A 17,395-nucleotide genomic window follows, 5' to 3' on the forward strand; every position below is an offset into this window, starting at 1 on the left:
ATTCTTCCCAAGCTCTTAGTATACAATAGTTAAAAATAAACTACTGAAAGATTTTTTCTTTCAAATAATATCCTTCTAATAAGCAAGATTTTTTACTCAGTAAAATTAGCAGGCTCATACTATCTTATCCCAGGAGCTTGACAAATACCTCTTTTCTCTCCAGTGATCCAGACCTTCCTCTTTCTGATGCCAAGGGGTAAAAGTGCACACTGCTGTGATCTATAATTTTCAGTGATCAATGTTGAATTCTATAAAACTTTTGAAAATCCAAATCTTTGTGATATATATATGTATGTATATGTGTGTGTGTGTGTGTGTGTGTGTGTGTGTGTGTGTGTGTGTGTGTGTGTGTGTGTATAGAGAGAGAGAGAGGGGAATTAAGTATTAGTAGATTAAGGTATAGAATACTTGTAATTCATTTTTCCTAAGTGTCCTGGCTGAAGTTCTGGGACAGCACAGAACCCAACTGATATCTTCATTCACTTACAACTATGTTTTAAGTACAAAAATAACACATACCAACAGGCCAACACTTCTTAAAAGATTATGTTAGGGATTTCCTAAATTGTTTAAAAGATCACTATGAAGAATTCTTGTGAACAGCTCAGCTCTTACTGACTCTATGTTCTTTTGACTTGAGAATTTACAATGTGATTGCTGTGTAAACATCAGAGTTTTCTAAATATTGTTCAGTGTATGCACAGATCTGGTCATGGCTTATCTTGCACTTATCAGCTTGTTTATTTTGATTCCCCTGTACCTGTATATCTAACAAGAGCAGCTGCTACTTTGTAAATACTTTAATGGCTTCTGTTAGGTAGAGCTGTCAGTTTCACAATTTTATAAAAGATTTTCATTCTTCCATGTGATTACACACCTTGAAATGTGTCCTACCCTGAAAATCCTCTGGAGACTGGGTGGTATCTTCTTTGAAGGCACAGAGCCAACAAAATAGAAAGATTTAAGAATAATGTGGAAGATCATGTCAAATAACAAATGTGATCTGCACTGAATTGTCTTGAGTCAAACCATTGTTGAAATGGACAACTCAGACTTTATGCCCAACATTTCAGGAACGTACTATCATGATGCAAGAATCTGTTCTGCAGCCCAAGCTAGCCTTGAACTGCTAATCCTCCTGCCTCTCCCTTCCAATGCTGATATGACAGATGTGTGCCACTGTTCAAGACTAATCTATCACTTTTGTTGAACAAGTGAGGAAAAAGAAGCTCAAAGAGATGAGATAGTTTGTCTTAGGTGACTGTTAAAGCAGAGATCATATCCAGTCTCTTGAATTTTTCACTGCTGCCTTTCTGTCCTGTGAGCATGTGTACGATAAGAGAGAGTAAAAACACTGCAAGAGACAAAAGAAACAAGAAGAAGCAAGGGAATGAAATATTTTGAGCCACAGCAGGGTTCAAGGACTTCCTCACGAATCAAGAAATATGTTGAGTTTTGTAGGTCACAGAATCTCAGTTTAAACTACTCAAGTTAAACAACAGTGGCTATGCTCCAGTCAGACTTCATTTAGCCACTGAAGTCTAAATATCATATCCTTTTCACATGCAAGAATGTATCATCTTTTTAATAATGTGAAATTTTAAAGAAAAAAAAGTTTACCAATTTTCAGTGTTGGTAAGTAACTAAAAATAACTTTTAAACACTGTAGGTTAAACATCTGTCAATTGAATTTGGTACATGGACCACAAACTTTGTCCTAGAAAAAAAGACTAAAGCAAAATTCTAAGTAATTCATGGTTTCTTTTGTTTTCAAGAGTGAATAGAGAATTCAGTAATGCTGTATACAAACTAGACTTAACAAATATATACAGGATAGAATGCACATAAATGTCAAATTCTCCCAGAACATTCTCTAAGACTAACCCAAGTTAGGCAATAAAATAGGTCTATTTTCTTTTTCAACTTTGCTGTGATGGGACTCAAACAAAACCAGGATCTCTACACCTCCAGCCCTAAAGTAAGTCTTTATCATATAAAGTATCTTCTGATCACAGTGGAATTAAGCCAAAAATCAGTAGCAGAAGTAAAGCATGAAAATCCATAAATATTTAAAAATAAAGCAACACACATACAATGAGCCCAAAAAAAGAGAATCACAAAATTCTAAAACTTTTTAAGAAAAGGGAAAATATGTGAATTTATGATATATATTACGAAAGAAGAAAGTTTCAAACCAATAGCTTAAACTTTATATCTGAGAAATGTATAAAAGAACACATTAAAACAAAAGGAAACAGAAGAGATAATAAGATTAGAACAGACAACAGCACAGGGTAGAAAATGGCAAAAGACAAAGCTAATGATACCTAAGATACAGCTCTCCAACAACCCTCAGATCTGACAGGACAACCAAAGCAGCCCTGCTAACATCAGAAGCGCCTCCAGGAATCATAACCAACACATCAGATAAGGGGCTTAGCCAGCATCATGTAAGTGCACGCCACCCTCCTGAGATAGATCAGAAATAGAAACAGGCATACAATTAGTAAGTGAACTGAATTAGTGACCAAAGCCTCCCAACAGAGAGAAGCCCAGGACCTGTTGGCCTCACTGGAGACATTTACTAAAGGTTTAAAGGCAAATTCCCAACATCCCCATTCAAGCTCTTCCCAAAAAATGAGGAGGGGATTTCCCAGAACTGTTTTTAAAAGGTAATGGTCTAATACCAAAGTCATACAAAGGCAAGGAAATATATTGACCAAAAATTCTGATTATACTGATGGAAAAGTCCCAAGCAAAACACTAGCAAAACAGATTTGAAAATATAAACAAGACTTAGACACTAAGATCAAGTAGGACTTACTTCTGGAAAGCTTGAATGGTTCCACAAGTGAAAGCCAGGGTAGTCTGTCCCACTGACTGATTGAGGGCCAGAAGTTTAAGGATCTTCCCAGTGCTAGTGTAACATGTGCAGAGTCAACACTTTTGCATGATAGAGAACACTCAACAAAGCATAGTAAAGAAAATTATCTTAACATAAAAAGGCTACATATGACAAACAGCTTACAACAAACTGAGTAATAAGACTAGCAGCCGGAGCTGCCAAGATGGTTCAGCATGTAAAAGCATGTGTCACCAAGCCTCATTTCTGTCCCCAGAGCCACATGGTAAAAAGACATAATTGACCTTTGTGTGTGCACAATGGTTCATGCACACCTAAAATATAATAAGTAAATACAATTTTTAAAGGACTGAAAGCTATTTCTATAGGGCAAAGAGAAATCAAGATGTCTGTTATTTACATTTATATTATTTATTTATATCTAATGAGGTACTGGAATTTGCTAGCCAGGTTAACTTTGTAAAAATGTTTTAAAAGAAAAAAAAGCATTTACAAATTACATGGTCATATTATATATAGAAAACTCTTAAATTTAAAATTCCATTGAAAAATTGAATGACCAAATCCAATAAAGTGTCAGAAGATATATCAGCATGTCAACATGCTCAAAGGGAGTGATCTAAAACAGTGATGATAGAAACCACTCTGTCTACAGTGGTTTCAAAAGAGCAAACTAACCCTTACCAAGGAGGTGAGAGATTTTTACACTGAAAACAGTTGTTGAAAGAAAGTAGAGAGCCAGGTATGGTGACACATACCTGTAGTTCCAAGAGTTTGAAGACTGAAATGGAAAGATCCTTTGAGTCCAGTAGTTCAAATCCAGCCTACACATGTATAAACTGTCTCAAGAAAAAAAAATAAAGACAAAACCAGAAAATACATCTCATATCTATGAACTACAAGACAGTTATTGACAAATGGCAACTCTACTCAAGGCAACTGATTAGTCAGTGGAACTGCTATCCCAGTGCAATGACAGCTTTACAAACAGCAGAGACGGGCCTTAATTTCCTTATGGATTTATCCATTTACACCTGTGTACATGTAGCATGCTATGCATGTGGAACTCAGAGGATACCTGCAGGACTAAGGCTTCTTCTTCCATTACCTGGGCTCTGGGGATCAGACTCAGGTCTTCAGGCTCAGTGGTGAGCAATGCATACCTACTAAGCCATCTTGATAGCCCTCTATTAAACAATTCTTGTGGAATTGCAAAGGATGCTGAATAGTCAGGGAAAACCTGAGGAAAATGTCAGATATGTCATACTTTCAGGTTTCGATGGTAGGGTAATCAAAACATTGTGATACTTAACTAAAGATAAACCTATAGACCCATGAAATAAAACACAGTGAAGACCCCATACATAAACTTTCAGGTAGGTGGTTAAACAGTTTTCAACACTTACACATACACACACACACAAACATTTTAAAACAACTTGAAAGTTTTGAAATAGTACTAATCTAAATAAAATGTTTTTAAAAGATATCTTGGAGGCTTGGGGAGATATATGAGCAATTAACAGTGTGTCCTTGCTCTTGTGTAGGACTTAGGTGGGCTGGCATTTGGCTGTAACTCTAGTTCTAGGGAACCTGACATCGTCTTACCTTCTCTGCATATGGTGCACAAAAGCACATATACATACACATAAAATACCTTAAAGTGATTCAACTTTATGTACTATATATTAAAGTAGAGTGGTTTCTTACAATTGTCCAAAGTAATGAAATAGTATGGCAATTGAATAGCATTAAGAAAATGTAGGGTGCTGGGAGCTGATCCTGTGCCACAGTGCTCCATACCCAAATACCATCGGGAGACAGCTGGCCTCCCAGGAGTGCTGACACAACTGTGAGCACAGGTAAGACCACCACCACTTCTGTTCAAATTCCTGGTCCAAGAGGGACTCCCCCCGCAGAGCCATCAAGACACAGGAACCAATGAACAGCCAGGGACAGGATCCTTCCAGTTTCCATCTGCATCCTGGAGCCAACCCTGTGCCACAGCTTTCCATACCCAAATTCCTTCAAGGGAAAATGGGTCTCCCAGGAATATAGACACACAGGCTTGCAGAAGGCAAAAGCCACAGTCAGAGACAGCAAGACCAGCTAACACCAGAGATAATCAGATGGCAAGAGGCAAGGACAAGAACATAAGCAACAGAAACCAAGGCTACTTGGCATCATCAGAACCCAGTTCTTCCACCACAGTGAGCCCTGGTTGCTCCCAACACACCAGAAAAGCAAGACTCTGATTTTAAATCACATCTCATGATGATGATAGAGGACATTAAGAAGGACATAAGTAACTCCCTTAAAGAAATACAAGAGAACACAGGTAAACAGCTAGAAGTCCTTAAAGAAGAAACACAAAAATCCCTTAAAGAATTACAAACAGGTGAAGGAATTGACCAAAATCACCCAGGATCTAAAAATGGAAATAGAAAAACTAAAGAAATCACAAAGGGAGACAATTCTGGAGATAGAAAACCTAAGAAAAAGATCAGGGGTCATAGAAGCAAGCATCATCAACAGAATACAAAAGATAGAAGAGAGAATCTCAGGAGAAGAAGATACCATAGAAATCATTGACACAACAGTCAAAGAAAATGTGAAATGCAAAAAGATGCTGACCCAAAACATCCAGAAAATTTAGGGCACAATGAAAAGACTAAACCTAAGGATAATCGGTATAGAAGAAAGCAAAGAGTTCCAACTTAAAGGACCAGTAAATATCTTCAACAAAATTATAGAAGAAAACTTCCCTAACCTAAAGAAAGAGATGCACATAAAAACATAAAAGAAGCCTACAGAACTCCAAATAGATTGGACCAGAAAAGAAATTCCTCCCATTACATAATAGTCAAAACACCAAATGCACAGAACAAAGAAAGAGTATTAAAAGGAGTAAGGGGGAAAGAAGCATATAAAGGCAGACCTAGTAGAATTACACCAAACTTCTCACCAGACATTATGAAAGCCAAAAGATCCTGGACAGGTGATATACAGACCTTAAGATAACACAAATGCCAGCCCAAGCTACTATACCCAGCAAAACTCTCAATTACCATAGATGGAGAATCCAAGATATTCTATGACAAAGCCAAATTTACACAATATTTTTCCACAAATTCAGCCCTACAAAGGATAATGGATTGAAAATGCCAACACAAACAGGGAAACTACACCATAGAAAAAGCAATAAACTAATCTTTCAACAAACCGAAAAGAAGATAACCACACAAACAGAAAAATATCAAAAATAACAGGAAGCAACAATCACTATTCCTTAATATCTCTTAACATCAATGGACGCAATTCCCCAATAAAAAGACATAGGCTAATAGACTGGATGTACAAACAGGACTCAGCATTTTGCTGCTCATAGGAAATGCACCTCAGTGTCAAAGACAGACACTACCTCAGAGTAAAGGACTGGAAAAACAATTTTCCAAGCAAATGGTTCCAAGAAATAAGCTGGAGTAACCATTCTAATATCCAATAAAATCAACTTTCAACCAAAAGTTATCAAAAAGTATAAGGAAGGACACTTCTTACTCATCAAATGAAAAAAGAATCTATGAAGAAGGACTCTCAGTTCTGAACATCTAAGCTCCAAATGCAAGGGCACTCACATTCATAAAAGAAACTTGACTAAAGCTCAAAGCACACATTGTACCTCACACAGTAATAGTGGGAGACTTCAACACCCCACTCTCATCAATGGACAGATGATGGAAACAGAAACTAAACAGAGACATATTAAAACTAACAGAAATTATGGACCAAATGGATTTAACAGATAACTCTAGAATATTTCATCCTATATCAAAAGAATATACCTTCTTCTCAGCACCTCATGGTAGCTTCTCCAAAACTGACCATATAATCGGTCACAAAATGGCCCTCAACAGATATAAAAAGATTGAAATAATCCCATGCATCCTATCAGATTACCACAGACTAAGACTGGTCTTCAATAGCAACAAAAACAACAGAAAGCCCACATACACATGGAAGCTGAACAATGCCCTACTTGATGATAACTTGGTCAAGGAAGAAAGAAAGAAATTAATGACTTTTTAGAATTTTTAATGAAAATGAAGGTACAGCATACCTAAATTTATGGGACATGATGAAAGCAGTGCTAAGAGAAAACTCATAGCTCTGAGTGCCTCCAAAATGAAACTAGAGAGAGCATACACTAGCAGCTTAACAGCACATCTGAAAGCTCTAGAACACAAAGAAAAGGCAATACACCCAAGAGGAGTAGACAGTAGGAAATAATAAAAGTGAGGGCTGAAACTACCAAGTAGAAACAAAAAGAGCTATACAAAGAATCAACAAAACCAGGAGCTGGTTCTTTGAGAAACTCAAGATAGATAAACCCTTATCCAGACTAACCAGAAGGCACAGAGACAGTATCCAAATTAACAAGATCAGAAATGAAAAGGGAGATATAACAACAGAAACTGAAGAAATCCAAAAAAAATCATCAGATCCTACTACCAAAACTTTTTCAACCAAACTGGAAAATCTGGGTGAAATTGACAATTTTTTTCTAGACAAATATCAAGTACCAAAGTTAAATCGGGATCAGAAAAATCATCTAAACAGTCCCAAAACCCTTAAAGAAATAGAAACAGTCATTAAAATTCTCCCAACCAAAAAAAGCCCAGGACTAGATGAATTTAGTGCAGGATTCTATCAAACCTTCAAAGAAGACCTAACACCAATACTCTTCAAACTATTCCACAGAATAGAATCAGAAGGAACACTACCCAACTCATTCCAGGAAGCTACAGTTACACTGTGTATTCTCCCTTGGAGATGGAACAGTTTCTGTCTAATCAGGAACTTGTCACAATTTCCTTTCATAGAGAACTTCATAAGAGGTTTTTTTTCTACTTCTATCATGTTTAATGTTTCAAATAGATTTTAAAAACTGGTTAAGTGCATACTACTTTTGGCTACAGAAGATATCATGTATATTTAAGAGGCATTTAACTATTATAAATTATTTTTGTTGACTTAAAAAATGTCAATACTTAGTTGTATATTTTAAAATACGTTTTATTAGTTTAATAAATAAAATAAAACTAACTCCAGTTGGGAAGGTACTTTTCTATGTTAAAGCATCCGTCAGTCGGATCCTTAATCCTTAAGGCAAAGAAAACTTATTTCCTTTGTTTGTACTGTCTACTGGCATTTTCCACAACCAAAAACTGCAGAATTAAATTGTTATACTAAACTCTTTAGTATGCAAAAAAAGGTGATTAAAGTGTTGACAAATCAACGTGAATAGGTAAAGTACGAAAGAATTTTCAAATTTGATTTTGAGAACACTCATGTTGTTAACCCCGTAGGTAAACAGAACGACAGCACTTATCAGAGACAGGGTCTGTCGGGGTTCCCACCCCCTGCTACCAAGTGCTACTTAGCAGATGGCAAAGGAGAGGGCTGCACTAGGCACAAGAAAATTGTTAGCCATGAGCTAGTTAGCAGAAACTGTCTTTCCATTCTCTCATATCTCATCCATCTCATACACACAGAGCTCCTGGGGCCCTTGGACAGAAGAGACATGCTGAATGAAGGTTTTGCCAGCTCAGCTCTCATGCCTGAAGGAGAAAACAAGTTTCCAGGCCTTCTTCCTTCCATTGGTTCAACACACATGCAAACTCTTCAACAGAAAATACCAAATGGCCCTTCAAGCAGGTAAGATATAGTAAGTTAGGAGCTTACTGCATAAGGAAGTACTTCACATTCAACAGATGTGACCTTGCAGCTGATTTCTCTATGTTGAGTTTGTATCCTGCCACTTTGCTGAATGTGTTTTAGTAGATCCAAGAGTCAAATGATTCAACTGGATCGATTCTGAATTGCGTCACCTACAAGCGGAGATAACTGTCTCATTTTCTCACTTATATCCCTGTATGTATTTCTGTTATCTTATTGCTATTTCCAAGACTCCAATCTCAGAATTGAATAAGAGTAGAGAGAGTGAAAAACCTTGTCTCATTCTAACCTATGGAGGAAGTGGACTAGATATCTTTTCATTTAGCATGATTTTGTCTACGGATTTAATACATACAGCCTTTGTTCTGTTAGATGTGTTCCCTCTATACATAGTTTCTTCAGGACCTTCATGAAAGTATGTTAAATTGTCAACTGCCTATCCTGGACCTACTGAAATAATTATGTAATTTGTATTGGTATATTCTGAAATGATGCATTAAATTTTTTGATTAGCATATTTTGAGTCAACCTTACATTTTGGGGATAAAAACAACTTAGTCATGAAGTATATAATCTTATTAATATATTCATTGAATTTACTTTTCAAGGTGTGTGTGTGTGTGTGTGTGTGTGTGTGTGTGTGTGTGTGTGAACCAAGTGAGTATAATTAGTATTAATTACAAAAATAAGGGTAAGGAGTCATTTAGAGGATTGTAAGCAACTTCCAAAGTGGCTATAGCATAAAAAAAAGTCTCTCCCTTTCCAGAAATTATTTAATTGCTTGTAAGTCTGTCTTCCTCTGGTACCTGGATACATGTGGTACACATAAACTCATCCAGGCATGTGTGTGTACACACACACATACACACACACACATTAAAAATCTTTTATTTCCTTTTAAGTTGTTTGTTTTTTGTTTTGGTTTTTCAAGACAGGGTTTCTCTGTATAGCCCTGGCTGTCATGGAACTCACTCTGTAGACCAGGCTGGCCTCAAACTCAAAAATCCACCTGCCTCTGCCTCCCAAGTGCTAGGATTAAAGGTGTGCGCCACCACCGCCTGGTTTAAGATTTATTTTATGTATATGAGTATGAGTATGCTGTAGCTGTCTTCAGACACACCAGAAGAGGGCACTGGATCCCATTACAAATGGCTGTGAGCCACCATGTGGTTGCTAGGAATTGAACTCAGGACCTCTGGAAGAGCAGTGAGTGCTCCTAACCACTGAGCCATCTCTCCAGCCCATATTAAAAATCCTCTTAAAAGATTTTTATTTTTAATTCAGGAAGGGGCAAGACCTCATGAGTCTCTCTTCTTCCGTGACAGTGTTGGCTTGCCCAGTCCTATGCCAGCCTTGCACAGGTGACCACACTGCTGAGAGTTCAAGTGCAACAGCATCCAGAAGTCAGCATTCCACAGCTTTTCACCCTTCCCTCTCACACCTACATGTATTCACTCTTGCATGGTGTTCCCTGATCCGTAAGGAGGTGATGGAGATATTCCATCTACGACTGAGAATTCAGCAACTGCACTTTCGGCACTTGGACATCCATTATGAGTCTGTGCAATAACCACTGCCCACTACAAAAAGAAGCTTCTCTGACCACAGATTGCAGCAGGACGATTCTGATAACTTAAATTTCAGTATGTAGAAGGTAGTTGAACAGACACATCCTGTCAGTTATCAAAACAGCATTAGCATCTTCCTCACTAAGGTTTATAGAATTGCTGGCCATGAGTTATTGGCAAGGTTTATAGATCTACACTCAAATTCCCTCATGTGAGCATTCCTGAAGTCTGATAAAAAGCCATTGGTTGCCTGTCTGAAAGCCATGCCACCCTTGTGCCAGTGAGTCTTGTCTAGCAAGCCATTAGATTAGCACAGAGGGTTGTTGGTCCGTAACCCAGAAAAGATTTGACCAGAGCCATCTCATGCCAGCCCACATAGCTCTGCTGGCACTTTAAGGGCGGTCCTTCAGGAGGGACCCTCCCGCTCAGTGTCAGTTTCATTCCTCTGTGTTTTAAGCCCACAATAGTATGCTGTCTTTATCAAGAGTCTTCCAGTCTAGTTCTGCTGACAACCAGCAGGAATAACCATGTCCTTTGTTCTGGGGATCTCAGGAGCCTGCTGCTGAGGTTTTAGTTAATAACCTTATGTTTTCTGGGAGTGGGGTTATCTACTTGCACAGGGTACCTCTGTCCACACTTTTATCTTTAATTAGCCAATAAAATACTGGGTCATGTTTTCCAGTCTTACAGCTTCTTCACACATACTTAGCTCTGATCAGCCCTCCTCCCATCCATCCTCCATGTTGCTCCTCCATATCCCTGCTGAAGCATTCTGTGTTCAGTGTTTACCTTCTACTCACAAGAAAAGTCTCCAACTCCTCTGTTCTCTTAAAGCCTCTTCCCCTTCTTGTTGGACCCTTCCTAGTTTCCTGGTTTCTATACACACTTCCACATAAATCCACATATATAAAAATTAAATTATAGCATCTACATCTAAGAATGGGTTTGTTTTCTTTGAGCCAGAGTTACCGCACTTAATGTGTTTTGGCTGCATCAACTTTTCTGCATTTGAACAAAACTGCACTTAATTTATCTCTCATACTTTCATTGTTAGGCTGTTGGTTGATGGCCATTCAGCTTACTGCATTTTCTTGCTATTGAGAACAGAGCAACAAACATGAACATGGAAGTATGTCTTAGAAGGCACAAACTGCTTTGAATATCTGTCACATTTATAGAGGCCTCCTCAGTGGTTTCCAGTGTGCACACCACACACTCGCACATCAGAGAGCAATTCCTCTCCTCCTGCCAGTATTTGTTGTTGTTTTCATGATGGTAGCTATTCTATGCTGAGATGAAATATGAAAGATACAATTCACAGACATGAAGTTCAAGAAGAAGGAAGACCAAAGTGTGGGTGCTTCAGTTCTTCTTAGAAGAGGGAACAAAATACTCACAGGAGCAAATACAGACACAAAGTGTGGAACAGAGACTTAAGGAAAGGCCATCCAAAGACTGTCCCACCTGGGGATCCATTTCATATACAGTCACCAAACCCAGACAGTATTGCAGATGCCAAGAAGTGCTTGCTGACAGGAGCCTGATATGGCTGTCTCCTGAGAGGCACTGCCAGAGCCTGACATATACAGAAGGCACTGCCAGAGCCTGACATGTACAGAAGGCTACATATAGCCAAGCATTGAACTGATCACAGGGTCCCCAATAGAGGAGTTAGAGAAAGGACTGAAGGAGCTGAAGGGATCTGCAGCCCCATAGGAAGAACAACTGTATCAACCAACCAGAGCTCCCAGGATCTAAACCACCAACCAAGGAGTACACATGGAGGGACCCGTGGCTCCAGACGTATATATAGCAGAGAATGGCCTTGTTGGGAATCAATGGGAGAAGAGGCCCTTGGTCCTGTGAAGGCTCAATGCTCCAGTATAGGGGAATGCAAAGGTGGGGAGGTGGGAGTGGGTGAATGGGTGGAGGCACACCGAGAGGAGGGGGATATGATAGGGGGTATCTAGAGTGGAAATCAGGAAAGGGGATAACATTTGAAATGTAAATAAATAAAATATCCAATAAAAATTACTAAGCATAAAAAAGAAAAAACATAAAAAAAAATAAAAAAAGAAATATCAAAGTACTTTTAACTTGAATCTTCCTGCTACCTAAAGATGTTGAACACTTTAAAAATATTTATTGCTCATTAGATTTGTTCTTTATAGAACTTTCTGTGCAGTCCATTAACCCATTTGAAATTTTTCTATTTTTCATTAAATTTTTGACATATTTATGCAAGATGCATTCTAATCACTCTCATCTCCCACCTGCCAGTCCTCCTATCTCCAAAGAAAGTGTGTAATTGGGTTACAGCACAAGTTACATATGGCTCTTCATATACGCTATATAATTATTAACCCTTCCACTTCTCTACCCACACCTCTATTCCCCTTCCTTACTTTCTCCCTCAGTATTCCCCGTCTCTCCTTGTTTTACCCATTGCCCCTCCCTTATGGGAGCCTTCCCTCCTCCTTTGCCCCTTTCTCATTCCCTAGCCTCCACAGTACTCCATGTTAAACACACAAAGCTGAAGATTCAAGGCTAGGACTCACATGTGAAAAGGAGCATAAACTGTTTTTCTTTTGAGGTCTGGTCACCTTCCCAAGTTTTATCCATTTGTCATTGGATTCTGTGCATGAATCTAGTTTCATCTTCTGTATAGAGATATCCAGCTTTCTTAACACCATTTGTTTATATGTAATAACATGGCTGTAGCTATGTGAGCCTATATCTGTGTCTTCTGATCCATTCCATGTACCAGTACCATAACACCATGTATATGTATGGGTGGCTTACACATGTGTGTGGCTATGTGGATGTGCTTCTGGAGGCAAGTGGTCCATCACATGTCAGCCCTTGCAAGATACCCACATTGTTTTGTTGAGACATATGTATCTCTCATCACAAGTCTTATTAAGATAGGCTGGCCAACCAACAGTCTATCTGGATCAGCTTGTCTCCACCAATTGCAAACATGTGCCACCATACCTGGCTTTTCTACATGATTCTGGAGATTTAACTCAGGTCCTTATACTTACACAGAAAGAACTTCACCCATTAAGCTATCTCTCCCGCCCCATGTTGATATTGTAACATAACTTCAAATAAGATGTGATGTTATCTCCAGGATTGTACTTTGGTTTTTTTGGTTTGTTTGTAGTTTGAGTTTTTTGTTTGTTTGTTTGTTTGTTTTTCCTTTGTTTTCCCACTCAAGATTGCTTTGACTATCAAAGGTCTTTTGCACTTCCAAATGAATTTTAAGATTTTTTTTTATTTCTATGAAATTTTGAAGAAGGCTGAATGAAATTTGTTTGCATTTTTAAAAAGATAGCCATTTTTACAATATTTTAACAATATATAAGCACAAGAGATTTTTTTCATCTGCTAATGTATTCTTCAATTCCTCTCAAATGGTTTAACATTTTCATTACAGTGGTCTTTCACTATTTTGATTAAGTTTAGTGTGTGTGTGTGTGTGTGTGTGTGTGTGTGTGTGTGTGTGTGTGTGTGGTGAATTGTGAATTGGATTGTTTTCCTGATTTCCTCATCATCGTGTTTGTTATGGTGCATAAGAAGGCTACTTAATTCTCTTTGTTACATTTTTTTATCTTGTTTCTTTGTTGAAAGTGTTTATCATCCAGCCTCCTGAATTTTTTTAGTTCCTGTTGAGAAATTCGCTGTTAAATATGACTTGGTGTTTTTCTCTCCTTCCTTTGTTCTGTATATTTAAATACTTAATTAAGTGCTTTACTATACTGTGAGGTTCTCTGATCGCATCTGTTTGGCGTTCTATGTTTTCCCTTGTAAGTCTGGGAAGTCTCTGCTATGACTTTTGTGAGAGTAACTTTGACTTGCCTGATGGACTTGTCATCTCTGAGGCTTTACTATCTCAGTCTGCTAGCTGAGGCCTAGGCCTAGAAGCATCTAGCCTCCCTACAGTTATCTAGGCCTAGAGTGTTTTCAGCCTTTGAGATTTACTGCTGAATAGCTCACCCTTTCTTCTGTCTGTACCCTAGCTTGCTGATTCAACTCAGCTCTTCTGGCTCAAACTCCTTTCCAACCTGATTCAATCTGGCTTCTCTAGGCTTCTGACTGAATCACTCTGCTTGGCCTCAAACTAACTCTGGCAATCTGTTTTAATTTTTGGCTCTTTCTCATTCTCTGGCTCATTTTGTATTCTCCTGTGTCTAGCTTGTTCTCTCTTCAACCTATCTCTGTAAGATTCTCTCAGTGAAACTGCCTCTTTCCTCTCTCCCTGTCTGTCTATACTATTCTCTTCAGTGGTTCCCCTTTGCTCTCTTTTCTCGTGAGAGCTGGGCATATCCCATTCTGTTAAATATTTCTCTGATTCATCACTTTGTCTGCCATTCAATTAGACATCACTTTCAAACATAGTGCTTCCTTCTACAAACTGACTTACTTCCATGGTTTGAGTTAAAGATGTGTACTAAGAGTATGTCTGTATTCTAGCCAGAAGGATTAAAGGTGTATGCTAAGGACTAAACCACACCATAACTAGAAACTTTTTTTCCAGTAAATAACACAGTCTTGTGGTTCACAGGGTGATCAAATATCTTGCAACAATTGTTTTTTAAGTGGATAAGGCAGCAGAGCTGGCCTGGCAAATGGACATGAATATTAAATAAAGGCTGTATGAATTTAGACTACAAAGAGTGAATGTGGTAGGTGGAGAGCCAGTGGAGTCTGAAAGCAGTCCAGTCTGTCTGTTTGCCACTTTGCTGGATTCCTCTCAGTATCTGGGAGACCCATCTCTGGATCTCAGTGGTCCATTTGTCCGCAGGGCTGTCCTGTTCCTACTTCCAGGCCTTCCTTTGATAGACTGGGTTACACGTGTGACCCGGCAAGTAGGCAGAACTACAAAGATGACGTCTCCCTCAGATGCTGATCACACCTCTGGCCTGTCCTTCGGGTTGTATTTTCTGGTGAGCTGCCTGGATCCCTGTTTAAGATTCCCTGCAGCTCTTGGCTCAGCTCCAGCTGCCACCTCTGTCAGTGCAGACACAAAGACCTTTCTCATAATGGCTGGCAGAGTTCTATTGGTCCAGATTCAGTGTGTGCTCAGCCCAGTGCCCTCTTCCTTGAGTTTCATCTTACAGTTCACAGAAGGTCACAGGCTGCAGGACAACCACTTCAGCAGGATCGTTTAGAAATGGTGTTCCACAGCTAGGCCAGGCCCACTAAAAAATAGTCTCCATTTGCTAAACTTGCTCTCTGCTCGTCCCTGACCTGAATTCCTTTCTCTGCTCTTTAAATGCCTGTTACAAAGGGACCAGGAAGATTTCCAGTACTCCCCATAATGAGCCAGGTCCACAGGATGGACCCAGCCTGCGGAGTTAAGTTTTCTGCTTTTGCTGCAGACAGAAATCATCCACCTCTGGTATCCTTTAACCACCTTTCCCCAGTTTCTCCCAGAAGACCCACAGACTGTACTTAGGGACCAGCCGCCATCTTGCTTTGTAACTACAGTTTTATTGGACCCTAGCCACATCTGGTCATTGTAGTGACACCTTTTGTGCTACAACACCGAGCTGATTAGTTGCAGTAGTGAGCATATGTTCCGCAAACGACCGTATCCATTTGGAAACAGGTTGGATGCTGGCTCTCCCATTAACTGCTTTAACCTTTGTTCTTTGCTGCTGTTTATTTTAGCTTGATTTCACACTTTGTTTCTCAGTCAGGAGTACTTCATTTATTCTTTTTATCAATAAAAATGATTCATTCAAATTCATTCTTTTTAAACATCTGATGTATTTGAATATGGAGTATTTTGTTATAATTACTTTTAGAAATTCTGTATTGGATTTCTTCTCTCAAGAACTATATAAAGTTTTTGAAGTTTCTTGGAAGAAGACGCTATGTGGTACACAGTCTACAAAAATTTCCTGGGAATAAACTGGGGAAAGCTAAATAATAGCTATCAGAAAAGATGGTTGATGGCTGAAAAAAATCTTAATTTAATAGAAATAATTTAAAAGAAAGATAATAATTTTTACAATCCAGAAAAGGAATCTGAGGATCTAGAAGGACTAGGGAGTGTTCCCCTTCATTGATAGAGGGACACCAGAGCCAGGATGTAAGAGAGAGCCTCAGAAAATCTGCATTGTACACTATACTCTCAGTAGTAATTACTTTAAAAGGAGGTTACTGTGGTGTGGGCCAGAGGGAGACAAATACTGTACCACAGTGGCAGAGGAATGAGGGCTGATGGGGAAAATTCCTGATTTTTTTAATCCTCCTGCCTCGCCTTCCTAACCTCTGAAATTGGAGCTTGGGAGTGAGCCCAGGGGACTAGGATTAAACTAACTGCTATTACTTTAACTGTATCCTCAGTTCACAGCCATTTAGATTTGTATTTGTCTGGTGTATATGAGTGTTTTGCCTTAATGTATATAAATGCACCATGTATGTGCGTGGTGCCCACAGAGACCAGAAGGATATGGTAAGATGTTGGAACTGGAGTTGCAGAGGTTGTAAGCCACCTTGTAGATGCTGGGAAACAAAAACTGAGACAAGAGCAGCTTGTGGTCTTAAGGACACAAGCTTTCGGTCCCCTGGAGACCACTAGAAAAAAGAAAAAGAAAAAAAAAAGACTCCTGCAGCTAGGTGGCCCCACACTCTGTGGCAGTCTATTGTGATAAGACTGGGTGCTAAAACCTGGCTGGTGGAATTCCTCTAGAGTATGGAGAAGTTTTACATCAGAACTGCATGAAGTGGCCAGTGAAGAGAAACCTGGTTGGAGCCACAGATAAATACGAATATGCAGTGGACATAGGAAAGAAGAGAGCCAACATTTCCATGAAAAAACGACCCGCATCTGTGATGAGACCCAAGGAAAAGTGCCATTGTCAGGACCAGCATCTGTGCCACAGCCTTTCAACTCCCAGGGTTCTCCTGGCATCCAGGAGCAAGGGAAGAAACTAGGTGTCAGCTCTGGAAGGAAGCAGCATGCAGCAGAGAGCCCATGCACACTGCGCGCCTTCCAGCTCTCTCCATATTTATTCTTCCTTCACTGGATACCCAGTATCAGTACTTCAGGCCAGATCTGTCCTGCTCTGTCCTCATGCCCCACCCCTTACCTTTTCTTTATTTCTCTATGGTTTCCTTTATAATTTTCCATTTGATAGACTTCCCCAGAGAACATCTCTGACCTGGTGTGTGGTATCTCTGGATCTCAGCCTGCTAAGAGCTTGGGTGGCTTTAA

The 17,395-nt window shown here is 39.2% G+C and overlaps 1 protein-coding gene across 16 annotated transcripts in view; it reads left to right on the top strand.

Annotated features, from left to right (window-relative positions):
* The window catches only part of Wdpcp (WD repeat containing planar cell polarity effector), a 326,719-nt gene that overhangs the window by 277,063 nt on the left and 32,261 nt on the right, over window positions 1-17,395 (top strand). For 14 of the 16 annotated variants that reach the window (XM_006514636.3, XM_011243680.3, XM_017314434.2 and 11 more), the window contains one exon: window positions 8,416-8,578. The exons of the other annotated variants lie outside the window; for them this stretch is intronic. In XM_006514636.3, coding sequence (XP_006514699.1) covers window positions 8,416-8,578 — 163 coding nt within the window. The remainder of the gene's footprint in view (window positions 1-8,415; window positions 8,579-17,395) is intronic. 16 annotated transcript variants of the gene reach the window in all.

The sequence above is a fragment of the Mus musculus genome, chromosome 11 (assembly GCF_000001635.26).
Source record: "Mus musculus strain C57BL/6J chromosome 11, GRCm38.p6 C57BL/6J".
Lineage (NCBI taxonomy): Eukaryota > Metazoa > Chordata > Mammalia > Rodentia > Muridae > Mus > Mus musculus.